General features: G+C 42.0%; 1 protein-coding gene across 8 annotated transcripts in view; it reads left to right on the forward strand.

Annotated features, from left to right (window-relative positions):
• The window catches only part of ATL2 (atlastin GTPase 2), a 44,598-nt gene extending 23,140 nt beyond the window's left edge, over window positions 1-21,458 (forward strand). For 5 of the 8 annotated variants that reach the window (XM_052781104.1, XM_052781105.1, XM_052781100.1 and 2 more), the window contains 12 exons: window positions 2,494-2,628; window positions 4,082-4,186; window positions 5,355-5,405; window positions 7,555-7,611; window positions 9,228-9,320; window positions 9,583-9,721; window positions 10,563-10,690; window positions 12,867-12,923; window positions 14,178-14,249; window positions 16,920-17,351; window positions 18,827-18,841; window positions 19,465-21,458. In XM_052781104.1, the coding sequence (XP_052637064.1) occupies window positions 2,494-2,628; window positions 4,082-4,186; window positions 5,355-5,405; window positions 7,555-7,611; window positions 9,228-9,320; window positions 9,583-9,721; window positions 10,563-10,690; window positions 12,867-12,923; window positions 14,178-14,249; window positions 16,920-17,351; window positions 18,827-18,841; window positions 19,465-19,584 (1,404 nt within the window). In that variant the 3' untranslated portion in view covers window positions 19,585-21,458. Of the gene's footprint in view, window positions 1-2,493; window positions 2,629-4,081; window positions 4,187-5,354; window positions 5,406-7,554; window positions 7,612-9,227; window positions 9,321-9,582; window positions 9,722-10,562; window positions 10,691-12,866; window positions 12,924-14,177; window positions 14,250-16,919; window positions 17,352-18,826; window positions 18,842-18,942; window positions 19,177-19,464 lie in introns of all 8 variants that reach the window. The other 3 variants (XR_008234240.1, XM_052781101.1, XM_052781102.1) reach the window with 3 other exon arrangements.
• Window positions 21,459-22,754: the final 1,296 nt, after the last annotated feature.

Raw genomic sequence — 22,754 nt, forward strand, 5'->3', positions numbered from 1 at the left:
CCTGTGATCTTTGTTGTGCTTTAAGCCTTATTAAGAGTTGGGTGCAGTAGCACCAGTAAATTCGGATTGAAAAGCTTTTTTTTTACAGGGGTATGACCTTCTTAGCTTGTATTAATCTGCAAGGTGCACTGCGTACTAATGGCACTATGCAAATAAAGCTACATTGGTCCTTTCCTTAGTGTGGAATATATTTAGAGAGGTTATCTTTTAGGTGACTGATACAAAATTGTAGTGCAACTTCTAGCTTGACTTCATGTAGGAACAAAGTCTTTTTTTTCTCCTCCCATCTCTTGAATATCTTTCAAGCCAACTTGATGGATGGAGACTGTTAAAATACTGAGTTTTAACTAAGGAGAGACAGAGGTAACAAGCTAGGAGTGCTTCGGACTGATGCAAAGGTCAGCCAGAGACAGGCTTAAGTGCATCACCCACAAGGTGAAGCAGCTTCAGCTGAAGTTGTACCTGTTAAGACACCAAAGTCTCTGGTGACATGAATCACATATGAAATCTAATGTGGTCATATCTAGTGCTCATTGAGGAACTTGTCAACAGAGTTGTGTAGTTTTGGTCTGAGTTGCTACAAATAAGGCTAATTTCTGGACCAAACTGGGAAAAAGTATTCTTGTATAAATGACAAATGGAACATATTGTTGAATAATGTAACAGATTCTTCTGAAAAAGTGAAAAGCTACAGTCCATTGATATATACCTGTGAAATACGATTCAGCATTGCAAAACTGTATTCTGGAGTGTACAGAAGCCCAAAGTAGGCCTGGAGCTTTGACTTCTAGAGTGGGCAGTGGATGCATAAGTATCTTCTGGGATAAAAAAATTCCAGGGGAAAGCTGTTCAGGTTTTGCTTAGTCTCTCTGGTAGAGGTGTATGTGCATGATAAAAAAAAAACCCCAAACAAAACAAAACTCACCAAAAGCCAAAAAAAGAAACAAACAAAAGAAAAAAAACCCCAAACAACCTACCTGTAAAGAGGTGGTGTTCTCTGCACTTGGATACCTGTGTTCATTTCCTGAACTTTTATCTGCTTGTCTCATTTAGTTTTGCCATGTCTGATCCAAATAGAGCTGAATGGTGTGCACTTAGCATTTGGGAGAATGCTGGTGCAGAACTGCTTGACTGCCTTTCCCTCTTAGTATGGTTTGCTCTGCATGCTGCTAGGTATGAGGAATGTGTGCAGCTTTTTTCCCCATCCCCTTTTAGAAATAAGCAGTTTCACTTATTTGTAGTAAGTATTTCTATTTTGTACAGCCCCTGGGTGCTCATGCTGTTTTCTGAGATGTGAAGAGCTCTTTTCTGAAAACTGCCAGTGCAGAGGTAGAGACCATAGCCTAGTGCATTGAGAAGTCTCCCCTTTGACCTTCTCAAAGAGCACACTTTCCTAGCTGGTAATCTTCTCTGGCCAGTCAGAGGCAAATTCATTAAATATCCCTTTCTGTTCTGCCAGCATGCTGTGTTCTAGCCTGTGAAATTATGGTTTTTCTCTAAGCCCCCTTAGCAGTTAAGCTATTGTTTGGCTACCACTTCTCTCTTGTAGGATTTCAGTGTATATAAACATACCACAGTGAAACTTCCTCAGGGTGCCTGTTCATGCTCCTTACTTGCCCAGTACATAAAGTACATTTCTGGGTTAAATATGCTCATATAATGGCTGGATTCTTCTGCATGAGCCACTGCTCTGTATGTTGCCTGTCCTTGAGGACAACCTTGTTACAGTACCATCAGCCAGAAATGTTAGCTGCGAACTGTACTTGACCCTCTGATAACCTTTCCCAAAGTGAGCATGTGCCAATAAAATTTTAATATGGATGGGTTGATTGACACGTATCAAACTTTCAAGGTGGCCTTTTCTCTTGAATTCTAATCACTTAGGAAAAAGTACTTTGTAACTGTGACAAGTATAGATTGTAGATCTTCTGGTCCTTGCCTATTCCCTTTGGCTTCTGCAAGCTGGCATTGGGAGTCTTGTGCTGGCCTCTGTTAGTGCAGGAGCTTAGATGCTTAGCTAGTTTCAGCAGTTGACCTGTTTGTGTGGAGGAAGGGAGAGGATTAAGTCAAAGTAAGGGTTTTTTTTGTTCCTTGCAGAGGTTTAGCTGTTCCTGTAGTTAAAATACATGCTATTTGCAACAGTGAGTTGAGTTCTCTCAACTGTGAGAGAAGAGCATGAGTGCAAAGGGGAATCAATGGACAAACTGAGCTGTGCTCATTAGCTCTGAGCACTTGAGACTTGAAAGCTGTGCATATATACTCTTCAGTGGCTGAAGAGTTGTGCAACTGCTGAAATACAGTAGACTCGAACAACATTTCTTTGTGGATGATCCTTGAAACACAGCAGAATAGCACTGTGTTTTAATAGTTTGTGTAGCGCTGTCAGTCGGCTCTGAGGAAAATGAGAGAACAATGTGGAAGTCTGCTAAGACATAGCATGTTAAAAAAAATCTCCTCCTTGGTTTTAAATAAGTTTCTCCTCTTGTTTTGTAGACTTCTCCTTGCTGGATAGGTGGAAACACTGAGCCATTGACTGGGTTTACATGGAGAGGTGGATGTGAACGGGAAACTACTGGCATTCAGATTTGGAGTGAGGTGTTTGTAATTGATAAACCCAATGGAACAAAGGTAAGTGCTTGAATTAAATAGGTGTATGTAAGGATTTTTGCCTCTGTTTGTATACCTTTAATGCCATGGGTTTCATGGAGGCAGTTCAAACATCAGTTGCTTTCCTTTGCATTCAGTAGCTGTGTAACATATTTGGAAACCTTACATCAGTGCAAGTATGAATTTTCCTGCTGGATTATAAGATTCCATCTCCAACAATAGTCCAATTCTGAGAGTACTTTGTTTTGGCAAAGTCTGTTCTGTCCAGGCTGATGGGTGGGTTATTCTGTGGATGTTGTAAAACTGTAATGGCTATAAATACCATATATAGACAAATGCTGTGATAAGAACTGCTCTGTAACAAACACTGTTTTTTGAGAGGTGAGAATGTGTTCTAGCTTGTAGCTGTGTTCTAGTGAAATGTAATGCATGGCTATAAGTACTGGAAACAGCTTCACTGTCTGGAAGCTGGTTCTTTCATATAGTTTAACAGGTAGTCCATAAAAAAGGACTAAGTCCAACGGTGGGATAAGAGGCACTAACCCTATTCTAATCAAAGCTGGTGCATCTTTTTAAACTCTAAGTCAGTTTAACTACAAAGTTTGGTTGTAGGTGTTTATCTTCATGCTGAAACAAAGTGTTAATGTTGTTAATAAATATTTGCTCCGCAGTACTAGTGGTGTATCTTGAGCTATTCATGTTCTCCTGAACCGTAAGCTCTTGGTTATTTAACTTTCATACTCTTTGCATTTGCAAAGGAAACATCTGATGCCAATTAATATGGGACACTGATCTTAAACAGATAGTGGCTTAGGGGTGTTCAGGAAGCTTCATCAAATTTCATACGTAACCAAACAGTTCTCTGGCTAAAAAAGTTAAGTTGTGAGGATCTGTTTGTTCTCTGGGGACAAATCACTCGCTTGTTCGTGCTTATCAGTCATTTCTAACTGAAAGAGAAGGGAATTGTAGTACATCTCAAAGACGGGAATTGGGACAGATTAACTTTTATCATTAAGATAATTTCATTCCTTGTCATTCCAGCAGACAGTCAGTATCAATTATCTTGTTTTCTTCTGAAAATGATTATTTTAAAATAGATATGTTTTTAGAAGTAACCGTCTCACTCAGCTCTAATGAACTATGCTGGGTTGTCAGCTGAGACTGAAGTTCTTCCAGTGAATAAGAGCTGTCTGTTACTCTGCACTGTACCCTCACTGGGCTGAGGGAGGCTATTTCTGTGAGAGAGGGTAACTAGTATAGCAAGGCCAAGGACTTAAGGCTGATGACATGGCCCTCTAGTTGTTGCTTACTCAGCTGTAGGTGTGTATAGGCATGTGCACAGGCAGCTGACTCATTAATAAGTAGGTATAGGGGCAGAGACTTGCTCTACTTGAAATAGAGTTTATCTCAATGGCCAGGAGTTTGAAAGTGTTAATAATTTGGTTAACTATTACTGCTCTTTAAAACTCTCTAGGTTGCTGTACTACTCATGGATACCCAAGGTGCCTTTGATAGCCAATCCACTATCAAAGACTGTGCAACGGTTTTTGCTCTGAGCACCATGACGAGTTCTGTCCAGGTGAGAATACCTGTGCTGGCAAATAATAGCAGCTATAGGAACCCTCTATCCTGAACATGCAAAGAATGTCTGTGTAGCCACACTTTGAAAGTACACCTGTATATCTTCCTCCAACTATCATTTAAGCTTTCATACTTAAAAAAAAAAAACAAACCAACTCATACTTACCATCTTATTTTCAGTGTAGTATATACTATGTAAGTTTCTCTGTGGAATCAAGGTTATCCAAGGCCAAGCTGAGTTAAATTGCTGACTGAACTGGGGAATCCCAAAAAAAGATGTCAAAGTAGCAACCGCTTCTGTACAGATGTCACAGAATCTTTTTTTAAGACTTTAGATAGTTTAGTGTGGAATTACACTGTGATCAGCTAAACTTACAATTGCTGCTACTGTTAAACTTCTGATGATTCTCTTGTGCTACACCCAAAACTACTTTTAAGCTTGTGCCTTAAATGTGCCAGAAGTGAGCAGGTTTTTGAGGGATGACAATTGACCTTCTTCAGACATGCTACAACATGAAAGTAACAGGATTATGTAGAACACTACTTCTGCCCTGTGGGGTTGTTTTTAGTGGTTTTTTTTTTGTTTGTTTGTGTGTGTGTGTTTGTTTTGTTCCTGTGGTTAGGATAAGTTGTGGGTTATTGATGCATCTTTGAGTTTACTGCTGTTCAGTATTTGTGCTATTGAAACAGTCACGAGCTTCCTGGATAAAATCGGATATCTCTGGGAAGATTAGAAAGCAAAAAAACCTGGTGAACTAAGTACCCAGTCATTTCTGTGTTGGATATGCAGCTGTTGGATCACTGAATCCTAGAGCACTTGGACTTGAGGATGGCAAACAGACGTGCCCTTCTTAATACTCCTGTCTCACACTGATGTGGTGATTTGAAGCATTTCGGCAGTCTTCTCTGGTTCCTTTATGGCTTGCTTCCTTGGAAAGAAGCTGTTCTAAGAAGGATTAGGGTAGTCAGCAGTGGTTTTGTCCCTAGCACTTTGTATAAGGAAGTGACTTTTGAGATGCATTCTATGACACCTTTCTAGTTGCTGACTTTTGGGTAGTTAGACTTCTCCTGAGGGGTTAAAAATGCTCAGGATAATTAAAAGAGACTACATGAATGTAAGATAATGGTTTGATGTTACACTGTAATTCTTTTACTGTCTTTTCCAGGTATACAACTTGTCCCAGAATATTCAGGAAGATGACCTTCAACATTTGCAGGTAAGAATATGCTGAATTTATATTAAGCTGCCTCTGAAGCAATAGTCTTCACATTGTTCTTGAAGTTACTACTAATGTAACTGTGATTTGGGAGCTGCCTGCTACTTCCTATAAAACACTGAAGCTGACCTGATGCTAAAATTAGTACTGCCTATAACAACATTATTTGCATCAACTCCATGATGCTGTGATGCTTCTACTGTGCCAGTGCAGAGGTAAAATAGTACAGGCTTCTAATCTGGCTAAGCCTTATCTTTCTAAAGTCTGTTCTCTGTATGGTAAGTTGTGAAATTCCTGAAAGGATGAGAAAGGAAAATGATTTATGGAAGTACTTAATGAGAAAATTTCAATGTTTCTCCTTTTTCGCTAAAATAGGAAGATGGATGGTTTTTCATAACCAGTATCTAAAGAAATGTGGGAGATTGGGTCAGGGCAGAAAGAGTTATCTTCTACCCAGAAGCATTCTCTAGTTTTTCAACTGAGAAACTTCTACAGAGTTTTATTTCTGCTTAGAAACCAAAGCAGGAAAGAGTTGTCCTGTCTTTACTGTGGGGGTTTTCATCCTCTAATGGAACATTGTGGTCAAAGGCCACTGAATTCTGGCTTCATGTGAATGGTGCAAGAACCTTATCTCCTTAAGTTAAAACCTGTAGCTTTAAAGGCTAGCTTGTGTATCAACAAATGCCTGCCTGTGCTCAGGCCATGACCTTGTCACAGCTTAAAACTGTTTTACGTGTCTTCTGATTGAAAGGAATTCTGTCTTGGTCAGTGCTGCAAGAGACTGGCTGCCAATACTGGAAGTAGAAGAGCACTAACTAAACATAGCCTTGTGATGCTGTTCTCAGTTAACAGAGTTGTATCGCTGGGCCAACACCCCCCACCCCCCAAAAAAACCCAACCAGGCACTGCAAACAAGCCTTAGCTAATTATTTGCAAGCCAGGCCTTCCTCATGACTTTGGTCCTTTGACAGCCTCAGTGCAATCTGAATAGAGCGATCCCTTTCTGTTATACTGGAGGGTGAGATTTGAGGGCAGGAAGGGAAAAGAAGGGTGATAAATATAAGCAGTGGGTAGGGGGACACCCATGCATTTAAAGTTGGGGCAAGGAATTGTGAGCTGAGGGAAGGAAATTCTGAATTTCTGTTATAACAGGAATTTCTGTTGTTCTGAAATACTGTTAGTCTCTGGCTGCCTTTTCCATGTAGCAGGGAAGTGAATGGGGTAGGCAGTTAGGATCAAAGGAGCCAGTCTCACATGTGTGGTTGGTCACTTCAGAGCTGCTTTTCCTCAGAATGACAAGGGCCTGGAAGTTAATTTGTGTTAAATTAATCTTGTAAGTTCTCAGATGCTCTTGTGATCAACACAGGGGGAACTGTCCTTTTAGCCAATTTATCTGAGATGTTCCAGGAGTTAGTTTTAATGCAGAAGAACAGTTGCCTGGTACTAGAGGATACTGGTGTGCTTCCTTCCTCTCAACCTCCAAGATCTGTAAGGGGGCTAGCATGGATCAACACCTGACAGTATTGACCTCTGCTGAAACAGCTAGCACAGTCCATAATTCATGTTCTCATGGGTTGTCTGGCCCACTCAGTCCAGTGAAGAATGCTGCTGCTGGTATTAAAGATGGTGAAAACAATGAGAGGAAGACAGGTGACACTTGCCTTTATACTGGCAGGAAAGAACAATTATCAGTTGAGGTCACGGGCTGAAGTAGATATCTGGGAAGCTGCTGAACTTGGCTTGTATTTAAATGTCTGATACATTGGCTCTAGCCAAGTTCCTTGAGACTTCCAGGAATAAATCTTTTGTGGGAAGTAAGGGGCAAATGTTAGACAGGCTTACCTCCTTAGCCTAGGAAACAAGTGTTGGAAACTGGCTTGCTGAGAGACACAGCCAGCTTTCCTCTGAGAATAGCCCACAGGCCACCCACTTAGAGCTGCGGTGTGTTGACAGTTATGGAATGGCACTGCGAAATCATGCCTTCTTCCTGAATTTTACTGAGGATTGGTGTACTTGTTCTTTAGGTGTATTGGCCATTCTCAACACATAATAAGATTTAAGATAGAAACTTTATTTTCTAGTGACAGAATATTTTACAGTAGAAAAATGTGTTTTATGTGTGGCACCCTTACACTCTTCTTTCTATTAGTTGTTTACAGAATATGGAAGACTAGCTATGGAAGAAATTTACCAAAAGCCGTTTCAGGTAACTATATATGTTAAATGGATCTTAAGCAATTGAATGTGTAGAAAGTGAGCTCAGGATAATTTATGAAGAGAAATTAGTGGGCTGAAGCTAGCCTGTTCTTTACAAGGCTGATTCTCCTTCCCTGTCACCACATTTCTTGGCAAAAACACAATGGGAAAATGCTGAAGAGGATCATGTTTTGGGCAAGTACAGCTTTGTGCCTGAGTTGTAAGGCATAAAAGGAGTGAAAGTGTCAAGTGACTTGCAGACGTTAAGGAGAAAAGTTTTGTCCTGCCTTCTTACTCATTACTTTTTGAGATATGGTTGGTCTTTGCTGGTGGTACATGGTTCTGAGTAAAGGTCATGTGGCCTCTAAGAAATAGCATTGAGGAGGGCCATGTTGCGTTTCATTTACTTGAAGCTTTATTGGCTTCAGCATTAAAAACCTCAAAACTGCTAGCATCTCCAGACTGTTTGCTAGGCCAGAGAAGGGTTTGAGGCTTCTTCTCTTTAGTGGAGGCAAAGACGGAGATCTCTTCCATCCTGAAGTATCCCCTTTAACCTATAAGGGTACTAGTCAACTGCTGTTAGTGGTGAGTTTTAAGACTCTTGTGTCTCTAGAATATTCAGCTTGCAAGTGCGAGTCCTCAGTGTTCTTGTCACTTGCCCAGGCAAGATTCATTCTTTGTAAAGCACCTTGTCTGATACAAGAGTAATGTCAAGGTTTGTTTTCTATCTTCAGCTAATAGGAGAGAGGACAGTGTAATAATCCCTGTGGGATAGCAAAAGGAAAACCCATGGAACAGGGAAACTATCTTTTCGAGACACTTGGGTACTTCCTTTCAGATGAGTGAGTTGCCTTTGTGGGTTTGGTATGTGGGTTGGTTTGTTTTTAAACAAGCAAACGCTTCAAACGCACCACAAAACTACAAGGCTACTTCATTTAGAGCAGCCAAGCTGTCGTGGTTTAACCCCAGCCAGCAACTAAACACCACGCAGCCGCTCACTCACTCCCCCCCACCCAGTGGGATGGGGGAGAAAATCGGGAAAAGAAGCAAAACCCGTGGGTTGAGATAAGAACGGTTTAATAGAACAGAAAAGAAGAAACTAATAATGATAATGATAACACTAATAAAATGACAACAGCAATAATGAAAGGATTGGAATGTACAAATGATGCGCAGTGCAATTGCTCACCACCTGCCGACCGACACCCAGCCAGTCCCTGAGCGGCGAATCCCTGCCCCCCACTTCCCCGTTCCTATACTGGATGGGACGTCACATGGTATGGAATACATCGTTGGCCAGTTTGGGTCAGGTGCCCTGGCTGTGTCCTGTGCCAACTTCTTGTGCCCCTCCAGCTTTCTCACTGGCTGGGCATGAGAAGCTGAAAAATCCTTGACATTAGTCTAAACACTACTGAGCAACAACTGAAAACATCAGTGTTATCAACATTCTTCGCTCTGAACTCAAAACATAGCACTGTACCAGCTACTAGGAAGACAGTTAACTCTATCCCAGCTGAAACCAGGACACAAGCTTAGAGATTTTTTTACTTAAAATAATCATGCGTGACAGTTTTTTACTTTAGGAATGATACAAGCCATTTGCTGCTGTTGTTCTTCCTGTTACAGACACTCATGTTCTTAATTAGAGATTGGAGTTATCCTTATGAACATGCATATGGCTTGGAAGGAGGAAAAAAGTTCCTAGAGAAAAGATTGCAGGTAAGTTATCTCCAGTGGTCCTAGTGTGGTCTTCTAACTTAAATGACAACTTACCACCAAGATAATGATGCATGATGAACTAACTCTTTGTGCTAATAAAATACGTTTGTGATGTTCCCACTCGTGTGGAGTTCTGAGGTTTAGAACTTGACATTTTTAGGTGCAGGAATGTGCTCTTACTGCTTTTAAGCTGATATTTAATCTTAATTGCAGTACTGCAAAACTGTTAGCAGTTCTTACTGCCTTTTTTTTTTTTCTTCAGGTAAAGCAAAACCAACATGAAGAGCTACAGAATGTAAGGAAGCATATTCACTCCTGTTTCAGTAATCTTGGCTGTTTCCTGTTGCCCCACCCTGGTCTTAAAGTTGCAACAAATCCAAATTTTGATGGGAGGTTGAATGGTAGGAAGCTTTCCATTGTGTATTTCTTGATTCAGATCGCTGAGTTTATTTTCTTTTATAATGGGAGTTAAACACTGAAATGGTTGGCTCTTGAAATGCTTCACTGGAAAAAATGTATCTACAGAATCTAGAAATGTGCATTTTGTGTTCTTTTCAGTAGTTTAAAGGTAGAGGAGTTAAGCAGGCAGAGGGAATGGATATCTTTGTGTCTAGCTGTTGATTGTAATCTGATAACTTGAGACATACTTAAAGGTCATTAAATAAGGATTCTAAAGATAAATAAGGATTCCAGAGAGGAGAATTCAAAAAATTAAAGACTTTACTTTCTTAAAATTGAAAGGCTTTTCTCTAAGAACTTGCTAAACCAAAGGTCAGAACTAGAATGACTTTAAAATAAAAGCTATAGGCTTCTGCTACTGCAGAATGAGAGGCAGTCAGGATTCCTCCGATTGCTGCTTGTCCCCCAACAAAGGGAATGCATCAGAATGGCAAAGGCTAAAAAAGTGGGTTCGCAATAGTGGGGTGCCAGCCACTTCTGTGCTGAGGGCACAGACTTGTGGGATTATTGTGTAAGATGTTGGTGTATTTGGGGAAACACACTTTAAATATTACAAGGACTATGGAACCTTGTTCTCTCTGTCTGAAGTTAAGATTAAAGAGTAGATAGAATTTACTAAAGCTATACTATGTATTTAAGCCTTTAAATATCTTAAAAATGCAGTTAAAAGTGACGCTATGGATTTTGAAGGGTCAGGGGTTATCAGTGTTCCTTTAGAACATGTAAGATTGAAAAGAGATCCAACCACTTTTTTTTTTTCTGAAATTGATTGAATTTTACTAGATATAGATGAGGATTTTAAGAAAGAACTGCGGAATTTGGTACCATTACTGCTTGCCCCTGAAAACTTGGTAGAAAAAGAGATTAGTGGATCCAAGGTGACCTGTAGAGATCTTGTAGAATACTTCAAGGTAAGCAAACTCATACTAATTATTTCTGTTAATGGCTTAAAAGAAAGTATTCTAATTTTAGGACATGTCGTTCCCAGAGAAGATAAGATATCTAGGCTGCCGCTCACTGATCAGCTCACTTTTATTTTCATTTCATTACTCTGACTTTCCAGAACTGGCACACAACTTCCTAACAGTATAGCTCTTGGCAAGCTACTATTGGCAGAATTGTGCTGTGTGGTTTTTTTTTTTTTTCTTTTTTTCTTTGTAAATGTGCTGAAATACTTCAAGCTGTATTAGAGATTTTTTTTTTCCTACTTTGAAATCCTAGTTTGTCTGGATATGTTGCCTTTTTTTTAAAAAAGGGTCTCATGTAGATTGTACCGATAGAAAACCAGCTCTTAGACTGCTAGGTATGCAGTGAAAATTTCAGATATGCCCCTCTGGATTTTTAACATGCAAGGAAGATGCTTTCTAAACACTTGCATGTGCAGCACCACTGTATGTTCTGAAATATTTGTGTATGATACTTGCAGCTGTTAGACTCTTGAGCTGTGTTAGTATCATGGTGACACCAGCAGAAATGTGATAGCATAATCCCTACAACACCAGGAATTGATCTGGTGTGGGTAATTTTTTTTTTTTTTTTTAATTGGAATGACTGACTTGGCTTCGTAGGAGAAAGTGGCACTCATTCCTAAAGACATTAATTTTGCATTACTACTTCTGAGTATGCATGTTGAAGGTAGAACAGAGTTGGGCTGATGTTAAGAAAGAAGCTCTGCAAGGGAAGAATCTGAGACCAGAACTCTTTAACACTTGTAAAATGAAGTAACATTTCATAAAGGAAAGACATGATATGAGATGCATAAAATCAGCACTCTGGAGCTCGTATGTTCAGTCTCTGTATTTACATGGTTGCATGCTGCTTTTTGTTCCACTGTCTTCTCTAATAAGACCTGATCCTCTACAGTGTAGGGAGTGTGCATTCAACAGCAGTTTAGAAAGGACTGCACCCTAAAAACTGAATGTAAAACCTCCTCGATTGAAAAGCTGCCTGATTCACATCCCACATCCAGTCTGGGAGCAGTCCTGCAGGGTGCTGCGGAAACACCGTGGTTATGTAACTAAAGAGGACTGCTCCCTTGGGACTGTGCATCTAAAGCTGAGATTGTGAAGTCCGAGTTGGAAACTGGAGGGCTTTTACTTGGAGGAAATAGCTACAGAAGCAAGGAGGGTGTCAAGGGAACAGAGTCCTGTATAACTCTATACATTTTTGTAGGTTGTCCTACAACCTAGAGCATTAGCTATATAGGGACCCTGGTAACCTTGTTCTCTCCTCCTTTATAGAGAAAAATCCTCAGGGCAGAGGCTTGTAGGCAAGCTGGGAGGGAGAGCAGTAATAGCATGAAGAAGAATCACTGCCCAGCCTCCAAGGGGCTGAGAGTGGCCTTGTTGGTCTAACTTGCACAGCTTGTCCAAAGCACTGAAATGGCCACTGCTGCCTGCTATGCCCCCTCCGTTAATCTGTCCAAAAGAGCTGTGCCACGGGCCATCATGTGGGCCAGAGAAGACGACATGAAGGACGTGTTCTCTTCCAGCCTTCTGAAACCCTGGTGAAAGAAAGGACACCTGAGGATTGGTGGGATGTGGCGTGCTTGGCTTCCAGAAATGTTTTAGCAGCTCAGCTCTGTCTACATTAGTGCTTTGATCTGCTCTTTTTTTTTATCCTCCCACACTTCAAGGGAGCAAGGCATATGGGGAAATGTAAGTACTGGTTCTCCCAGCACTGAGGTGTGTTTGGACGTACCTCTTGCCAGAAAGGCTGTGAGAGAGTCATCTTCACTCTTTTGTTTTGGGTGAAGATTCCCTGCCTAGCCAAGGCATCCTTATGTATTTAAGGGAGCAGAAACCTGCTGTCAAGCCTGTCACTTCTGGAAATAGTGGCCATGTGTCCTCAAGGTGCTCTGCTACCCTGCTAGGCCCCAGCCTCAAATGCGCAGGAAAGTAAAAGGATTAAAGCACTAGGGATAACTGAGAATGCCAGGCTTGTATGAAGAAATTTGCTTAATTGAATAGCATTATTACAAAGAAATAATCTATGAGCTCTGTCTTTATATTGTGCCTCTTTTCTCCTTCTCCTCAATTGTAAATGTTTAGGAAAAAGAAACCTTTTTTCTTTCTTTCTCCCATTTAGGCTTATATTAAAATCTATCAAGGAGAGGAGCTACCTCATCCAAAGTCTATGCTGCAGGTATTTTATTTTTCTTTCAAATAATCCGATAGATGATGCGTACTTGTAAGTTCTTTGCAGTCGAAGATCATGACTGCTGCGGGTCTGAAGCTCCCACACAGAGATGTAGTTCTTGAAGGAGCTGTGTACTTTGAAAGCCATCTGAACTGTGTAGTCTGGGTACATATTTGTGTCTCCCCCCAGTTCCATCTACTGAATGGAGCAGGGGTATATCTGGTTGGTTGGGTTTTTTTAGCTGCTTCAATTTCTAAGCATGTGTTTCCTTTAACTTGCTATTTTGTCAGTACCTTTCAGACTGTATTCAGAGGGCTTTTAGCATCAGATGCAGCAGATAAAATGGAGAAGGCTTATAGCAATGCAGCTATCGCCACTGTCTTGCAGTGTTGGGCTACTCTATGTGGGTTTGTTAGATTGGATAACTGCATTGAGGTTTCTTTTCTGGGTTGATCCAAAGAGGATGTAATCAGCTTTAAAGCAATCTGAACACAAACTAATTGTATAAAGCTGTGTGTTGAACCATTGAATTGTTTGGGATGAAGAGCTTTCACCGAAGTGTGGGCTTTGGGGTCAGTTTTAACCATTTTGTGTTTGTAAGACTTGGGGTTTTTTAAGCTTCCTGTGTCGCTTCATTAAGACATGACTGTTCTGGGTGTTTTCTCATCCTTCAAGGAACCAAATCTTTAGACTTCTGGGGGAGTTCAGAAAACTCATCACAGTGAAACAAAGGCTGCTATCATTTCCTCTACTTAGCATGCCATAAATGTGGCTGGGAGATACACAAGATAACATCTTGCAGCATTAGCTAGAATAACTGTCCCTGACATGACACAGGTTGAAAGTAGTCTTAAATTCTTACAAATTCTGACACCAAAACTGCACATACATAATGCAGAAATAATACCAGCCTGCTTCTTTCCTCACAAGTAGTGATGTGTCAGGATTAATATTTAATAGTTTGGTCATCCTTATTTGCTTATTAACAACAGAGCATTCAGACGAGATTGCTCATGATGAAAATCCTGTACAAGCACGTGAGAGTTTGTCTACAGCTGTACTAGAGAGCTGAAGAAAATGTTCTCCTAGTCAGTGATCTGTTTTAAAGTATATCGCTAACCTTCACTTGTTTTTGTGGGGCACTTTCCTGGCCATCTGAAGCTTTGGAGGTTGTGGGGGTATGTTGGGCAGCGTGACTACACGTATGTAAGTAGCTGGTAATGAATGCAGTGATGATACATGGTGCTCAATGTTTTCTAGGCAACAGCTGAGGCGAACAATCTGGCTGCTGTGGCAGGAGCAAAAGACTTGTACAGTAAAGGCATGGAGCAGGTATGATGACACAACTTTCTCTAACTGCCTACATGCAAATACAGGCCTTCAGTTTTAATGTTGTACTCGGTGTTGGTTGTGAGCATTTTAATGAAGAAAAGTAGCTTAGGGCCAGTACTCATGTGTTTTCTGCACTCTGTTCTGAGGTTAGATGTCTGATGCAGCAAAGCCAGGATTCTTTGAGACAGAAATTGCTGGGGAGGTATGGGAATGGTCATGTTTGTGAGATACCACCTGTTAGTTCCCCCTGCTGCTCTTGACAGACAACTTAAAATCCTGTGACATGAAACGGGCAAACAGGTGAGGAGACATTTGTGGGCCAGGGTCTTGCAAGGGTAGAGTTCTAGTATTATAGTCTCATGCTTCTGAATTGGGGTCACTCATTAGCTGTAAAATGCAAGGATTAAAATTATTCTAAAGTTTTTAAAAAAAAAAACCACTTGAAATACAAGAATTATCTTGTCTGAAAAAGCTGTATATGTAACTTCCTACTTGTTCTTCTCTTGAAGATAGTGACTTATACCACTCCAAGCTGAATGCCTGGATGGACTTACATAACACTATGTTTAAGTATGAAGGCTTTATCATAGGAAATTCTGAAAACAATTACGTGTGTCATAAAGCTTAACAGGACTGTGCATACTGTGAAACTCTACAACTGGAAAAGACCAGTAGGTGCGATAACATGCTACAAACATAGCTCCACATTAACTAGGCTAATTCTGGTCTTAATTGCTGAAGTAGCTTTCCATTTTGAAATTAGAGTAAGACCTAATGCTAGTGGCAGACTAGCCAGTTCCAGTTGTTAGCAGGCTGTTTTGAGAATGCTCTTCTGGTATAGAGGGATTCCTTCATTTGTTTCCATTTTGGAAAATCTCTTGAAATAGTAAATGGGTTGTTTATAATAAATGCCAAGTCTGCCTTCCTACCTTGAATCTTCAGTGGCTGTTGAGATACTGTAGTTGTAAGGTGTCTTACTTGGGGCAAGGAATAAACAGGAACAGATGTTCTTAAACAGACTTTGTTTCCATAGTAATGTTCCCTTGTACTGTATATTTTTATATCATTGTATAGATAAACACAAATGTCTTGAATTGTTTTTTATCCAGATGTCTCAGATGATGTTCTTAATGTGACACAGCTCTGAAATTTCTATTTTTAGTAACAGAAGTGGGAATTCTTTGGATTTAAGACTGGATTATGTAAAGATAGCTCTTACTGTAGCTTCTGAGTTCTCCTCATGAACCGAAGCCCTCCTTTGCTGAGTGTGCATAACCAAAATACTGTCCCCCTAATGACCTTAAATGTAAGGAACAACAGGTGCAGTCACACAGACTATAAGAAAACAGTGGCAGTTATTTGTGTCATAGTCTTGATGCATCAGCAGCTCCTGGTGTTTAACACTCTCTGGGCAATGTGAAAAGACCGTCTTGGAGGATGAGAGTAGTAGCCATTTTCCACGGAGTTTTGCCAGATGTGGAGGACTTCAAGATGGTTGAAGCAGAAAGGTGCTTGTTAACTTGAGCAAGGGGCAGAGTGGGGGTGCCAGGATCTTGACGGTGAGGTTTGCCTTGAAGAAGCTAGCCAGTGAAGCCATGCATCTTGTGAGGCAGAAACGGGATGCTGTACTCTGAGAAAGTGATCTTCTATGTGTCCTGCTGAAGGGATAGCAGCAGGAGAAAGTTAAAGTTGTTGCTGCACTCAAGGCATGAGATGACAAGCACTGTGATAAGACTACCTTGAGGCAGGAGAGGGAAGGCTGTTGTTTGACATCACATGGAAAGAATCTTCAGTTTTTAGACATAGTCTTACTCTGAGGGTCTGGAGGAGTTGGAGCTGATCTGCCATATGTATGTCTCTGATGGCCTAGGTTATCTCTAATCATAGTCCTCAAGAGGTCAGAAATCAGTCTTACAGAGTAGAGGTCCTTGGAGTCTTAACCATTTTCATACCCGTGCTGATTCAGGAAGAGGAAGATGGTGGTGTCCACATCATGGGTATCCATTTGAGCCCATGGTCTCGTTCCTTCAGCAGAAACGTACTCTCACAAGTTGATCAGAATCAAGCCTAGAGGACAGTCTAGGGAAGAACAGGCTACAGATGTCAGCAGCTAGTTCTTGGTAATTCATATCACCTGGTAAGTTCTATGGAGCCTGCTAGTGGCAGCAACAAACAAGAATAAACTTGCTGAGTGGGCAAAATCTACCCTGTTTCTCCAAATTCTGCACTAACCTTCTCACTGAGATGGGTGACCAAGAGTAAAAGCTCTGAGGGGAGGGCTTGTGGCCTTCAGAGTTGTCCTTAACCTTCCTCAAGCGAAGCTTTCTCTGCTTCCTGGAGTTCCTTTATTTCACCTTTTCATAACAGGAATGTGCATGTGGCTGATGTCTTGTCCTTCTGGGCTTGCCCAAAGGAATCAGTTGAAAGTATGAGTTCAGTCATGTGCTATAGCTCTGTACATGATCAGACAGATAAGGCTTTTGCTGTGCCATGATGCAAAGTACCTTTAGCTGCTTCACTTGAGACAGGACTCTAGAGCTTACAGAGCCAAGAAAGCTGCAGGAGATAGTCTGATGCTGGCTTGAGAGGGAGGACAGTGAGGAGCAGGTTTTCTTTCTGTACAGCAGAAGATACTTGGTGTGATGACCTCATCTCTGATTGCTCTAACAGGTTTGTGGGGGAGATAAGCCTTACATTGCCCCGTCGGACCTTGAGCGGAAGCACCAGGATTTCAGAGAGTCAGCCGTCAGGCAGTTCCGCTCAGTGAAGAAGATGGGAGGGGAGGAGTTCTGTCGGCGCTACCAGGAACAGCTTGAAGTGGAAATCGACGAGATCTATGCAAACTTTGTGAAGCACAACGATGGCAAAAACATCTTTTATGCTGCTCGTACCCCTGCCACTCTATTTGCAGTCATGTTTGCCATGTATATAACCTCAGGACTGACTGGGTTCCTTGGTATGAACTCCATAGCTACCCTGTGTAATCTCGTGCTGGGGATGGCTCTTATATCGTTTTGTACTTGGGCATACGTTAAGTACTCTGGGGAATTCAGAGAAGTTGGAACAGCCATTGATCAGATTGCTGAAGCTATATGGGAACAGGTTGGTATCTGTTTTTAATGCAAAAATCTTTCTTTCTTGAGCAGACATATCAAACGGTTTCTGTTCAGTGCTGCAAGTGAAAAGCTGGTTCTAGACCTGATGGAGAATGCTTGTGCTGCCAAAGGGAAAAATCAGCTCAGAAGTGTGACTGCTCTCTTCAGTGAGAGATGCCACACACAAAGAATGTTAAACAAGCTTAGGATATTAGCAAAAAAGTGTTACTTAAAGCAGCTTGGAGAGTAAAGAGTGGAGGGACTCTTTAAAAATCCTGTTGCTTTTTCAGAGCAAGGAATTCTGCTTTTAAAGGTATGTTTAAAGTGATAAACTTGCCCTATGGATGTGGTGGATAAAATATCTCAGGTGGTGCAAGAAATGGGGAAGGTGAAACACTGCTGCCCTCTCTCACCTCACCTGATGGTGTGACACTGGAGGGCTAATTAGACCTCAGAGAGAACTGGCTGATGACTTGCAGCAACTGCTACAAGAGGATGTGCAGCAAGTTTCTTCCTTCAGGAAGACTTGTGTTGTCTGTGACAACTTCAGTTGGTGCAACTGCTGTTGCAAGAAACGCTCGACAGACAGACTAATTCCTGAAAGAAAAGACAGCATGAGTGTAAGAGTACCAAAGCTGGAGGAGAAAACCTTCTGTACAGAGATTTTGCTGCCTGAATCCAGTTGACACAGCTGTGCCAGTAAAACCAATGTAGAGAATTCCTGACCAACTCTTACAAGTAGTGTTTGGACCATTGTGAGTAGCTATGTCCAGTGTCAACAGAAGGGAAACACTTTGCTGCTGTTGTTAGTAGAAATAAAGGGCTCACTGAACTTACCTGGGATGACATTAAAATGGGTCCTACAAGGTACAAGCAAATAACTGGAGCCTTCTATGCAGAGGCTCTCTTCTACATCTGAAAAATGACTCTGTTCAAGGCTCATCGTAGGCAGTGGTACACTAGACCTGTCTGAGCAGCCAGGTAAGGTTATGAGTTCCACTGGAGTGGAAAAAGTGGATTTCTAATAGTAGGAGGGAATTGAGCATCAAGGTACTAAATTTTGAGTTACACCCCTAACTAGTGATTAAAATTGAGGCTCTCGCTGTACCACCATAGCTTCTTGCTTTGGAGCTTGGGGCTGAGGAGCACTGCAAGAAAAGTGGAAGGTGTCAGTTCTATGCGTGGTTCTCACTGAGTGCAGCTGCTGCTGTAGGATACTTAGAGCACATAAGGCTTGATGTGACTGCTGACTTACCCTGGAAGGGGGAGAACTTGGCTTATGCTAGCAGGAGCTTCCCTTTTGTGGGCTAGAAGAAGGGGGTCTCCAAAACTGCTTGCTGGTGGTGGCATTACAGTTGCACATCACCAATAATATGCAAAGCATGTCCAGGTCCTGTCTGAGTCACACTGATTATATACCATGTTCTTGTGACGATTGATTTTTTTCTGAATCTCTGCCTTTCTTTTCCCTCCTTGCTTCAGAGGAATCCCAGGAAGGTGAGAAGTTGCTGGCAATCAGTTTCTTTTTCTGAACTTGATTGACTTTTTCTGCCGCCTTCTAAGAGCCGCTTTTCCTAACAGCTCAATTCGTATTTTAGGTGTTTTCCAAACTCTTTGAAGTCCTTAGACGCCGAACGATTCGCCGTGCTCTTACATCAGTGCCGCGACAGCGACTCTCATCCAACAATAACAAGAAGAAAAACTAGCCAGTATTTTTAACTTTCTTTCTGTATCTGAAGTGTTCACACTTACACATATAGGACAATAAGCTGGACCGTCTGGGCCGGTCTGCATAAATGCTGTAACCATACCAGACTGATGCTGCATATAGGGTATGGAATTGCACATCCATCTTCTAGGAACTGTAAAGTGGTTTGAATTCAGTGAAATACTGCTGTATAGGAGGGATCTCACTTGTGTCCATAGCATGTGACTGATTTAACCTCATTACTGTAGCAGCAAAACTCATTTCTCTTTCAGTTCATGCCAGTTTGTGTCAGACTTCAGCATTCTAAGTTTTTTCATTATTTCAAGTCTCATCTCTTTGTATGCTTTTATATTTTATTTTCCTTGGTTACCTCATTTTTTTTTGTTTCTTTTGCACATTTCTCATTCCACAGGTGTTGAAGCCCATGAGTGATAATTTGATGGAGGATCATATGAGGCAGTCTGTAAAAAACTCTATCAAAGCAGGCCTGACCGAGCAGGTGTCTCACCATGCCAGACTAAAGACAGACTGACAGTTCATCTCCTCTTCAACTCTGCCCTCTCATCCTAGACATGCTTGCTGTACCATGAGAACTCAATAATAATAATAAAAAAAAAAAATAAAAATAAACCAAAGTTTACAATCAACTGTAGAAGTAGTTTAGTGTGACTGGCTTCACAGATTGCTGCCATCACCTGGGAAGAGTAAGTTTGTCAGTGCTCTGCTTCTAAGACAAACTGGTGCCATGGAGACGGCTGGGGGTGGGAGGGCGGGTGTCTGTTTTACGTATAGTCCTGGTGAACTGTGTATGTGTGCGTTTGGGGGTGGGGGGGTTGGGATCTTACCCCCAGTGTTTGAGTTGATGCAGTCTCTGGCTTACAGTGGGAATCTGTCCTCTGCAGGAGGTAATTTCAGGGAAGTACAACGATCAGACCCACATAAGGTGTGCTCTCACCAAATGTACCCAGCTCCACACCATCCCCATGCCACCTGTAAGGAGTGTTTCTGTGTCTGGAGTGTATCGAGTCAGTGAAGCCATTAGAGCCACTACATTATAATATGTATCTTGCTTTATTGCCTTTTATACCAGTGTTACACAAATGCATGTATTGGTTCTGCACGCTGCTGACGGCAGAACTGACTTGTAGGGGAGGCAGTGGGTCGGAGCATATGGTGTCTTGCCTTGAACTTGCAGACCTGGTCCCGAGGGAGGTGCATATCAAAACTGAGCTGTCTTTTTCTGCAGTTTAGCCTTCATGTATATAATATTGCCATTAATTCTACTGGGGGAGAAATTCCATCCAAAAATGTTGCCTACAGCTACCAAGCAATGAGTTAGGATTGTCTGTACAGTGTGTTTAGTTTTTATTTTTTAAGAAATCACAGATAGGGCATGTATATGAAATATAAATATATAAATACAATTTTGTATCAAAGTTTTGTAGTTTATGGCAAAACCTGGTTCTGTGGTAGCTAAGTGCAGTCCCTGTAAAGGAATGTTTGTGGCTCATGTAAATGTGTGAATGCATCAATAATTTGAAGTTTTTTGATATATTTGTGATATTTACCTGCCTTGAGCACTGCAATCTCTCACCCCCTTGGGAAAATCAGTGGGAATGTTTGTTGTGAAACTCGTCTTCTGTTGCATTTTAAAGTTATTTCCTGTAATTTATTTTCAGTACATGATTAAAATCAGTTGTGTATATATGAAATGAAATTTGTGCTTATTTTTAGAAGATGTTTGAGTATGTATTCTACTACATAAACTATGTCAAATACTTATCCTGACAATTATATGAACAAATTGTCTATTGTACTTCATAGCTTTCTATTGAAGCTGATGTTCCTCTCATGCTTGTCTCTGAAAGATGACATCTGTCTAGCTCATATCCCCTCCCTGTATAGGAAAACTCTCTGGTATTCTAAAGCACGCTTCTTGACTTGTGGAGTTGCTTGTCAGCTTCTGCCCTCCAACAACTGTATCATTCTGAAATCTTGGTACCAGCTCTGTTTTCACTCTTGACTAAATCAGTATTGACTAAGGCATTTTCAGATGTGTGGAGTGTAAAGGCAGCTAAATAATTAACTGCTGTAGTTTCAGCTGGAAATGACTGTGTGCAATAGCTGGGTTTTTTTGCATTCCTAAATGGTAACAATTTCCATCAACATTTGAGCTTCATCAGTCTCCCCTCTCTTCGAGTGAGGGAAATCACCTGTCCAGGACTAAAGCAATTGCACTGTGACTTTTGTACCATAAAGAACTGCCGGGGAGTGGTGGTTACCTGCCCTCTGGAGAGGAGGGCTCAGCTCCAGGTGAATGATGCTGAAGATGAGGTAGGAATGTTGCATTTTATGATATCTTCTCTCAAACTGTACAGATTAAATACTGTTATTTAAACAATCTAATGCTTTGGTGATGAATCTCTTTTCTTTGTTAGTCAAACGACTAGAGTCATGTAGGGGTCTTGAGGGCCATGCTTGCCTTTGCTTCTTGTGTTCTCCGGGAAGGTACGAGTTGGATCTGAGCTGTGCCATGCCCTGCAGTGATGGTGAGAGCGGAACTCTGTCCAGGATGGGGACAGTGAAGCTGGAAGGCTTTATCTAGGCTCTGTCCTTCTAGCAGAGGACTGAAACAGGGTGTGTGGGGGGAGAGTTCCTGAACGCTGTGCCAAGAAGGTGCAGAATTAATGGAAAAACCCTCCAACTTTGTGGGAGGGAGGGATCAAAGGTAGGAAAAGGGAGGGGCCAAGGTGATTTTTTGGGAGGAACTAGTGTGGGAAACAAATGATTAGGGGGTTAAAAGGGGCTGGTCATGTGGCAACAGGTTGCTGGTTAGTGTTCTTGTCTGGGCAGTTTTCTCCATTAACTCCCTTTCTCAGCCCCTTCCTGGGAGCAGGAGGGACTCCATTCTGCGTGCAGGTGTGTCCAAGCACCAGCAACTGGCATGGGACCTTGGGCTGTGGGCTGTATGTTTGGAGTGCCAGCAGACTGGAGTGAGTGGAAAGCAAGTGCCAGCAGCTGTGAGTGAGTCTCAGTGTATGAGTATCAAGCCAGACTTGGCCTGCAAGCTGGGTGTTGAAGCAGCCCTGAGTCTGGGCTGGGTATGTGTGTTTCTGCAGGAGGCAACTGGAGGGACCAGGAGGACCAGGCTAACTGCTGGAGGGTCTGGGGCTCAACCGAGACCGGTTTGGTGGGGTGTGTGTGTGCACACGTGTGCCTCCCTCTGTGGGAAGCAACCAGATGCAGGAGAGGCTCCAAGGGCCAGTTGCAGCACAGGCTTGTGGCTGAAGGCCAGTTATCAAGGGCACCCACAGTGGGCGTGTGCGAGGGTAGGCTGAACCAGCAACTGGAGTGGGCTGTGGGCCATGTCCATGTGCCAGCTACTGGAGCAGACTGGTGGTCCAGAGGCCAGCTACTGGATGAACTGAGCCTCCTTGCCCAGTTACTGGAGGGAGCCACAGCTTGTGGGTGCGTGTTTATTTCCTGCTAACAGACCTTCACCCTGATCAGCTGGAGAGGGACAGGATGAGGGCAGTGGTGCCATCTGACCTGTACAGGTGGTGCGTGCCCACTGGGGAGGCTGGTTCAGCCTTGCTGCTGGCCGCATGTGGGGGCATGAAGTGGTAGCAGCCTCACCTCTATTGGGCAACCCCTTACGATTAGCATCCTTAGTAAATAAGGTTAGCATTTCTCAACTCTTGC

The sequence above is a fragment of the Harpia harpyja genome, chromosome 3, assembly GCF_026419915.1.
Source record: "Harpia harpyja isolate bHarHar1 chromosome 3, bHarHar1 primary haplotype, whole genome shotgun sequence".
NCBI classification, from domain to species: Eukaryota; Metazoa; Chordata; class Aves; order Accipitriformes; family Accipitridae; genus Harpia; species Harpia harpyja.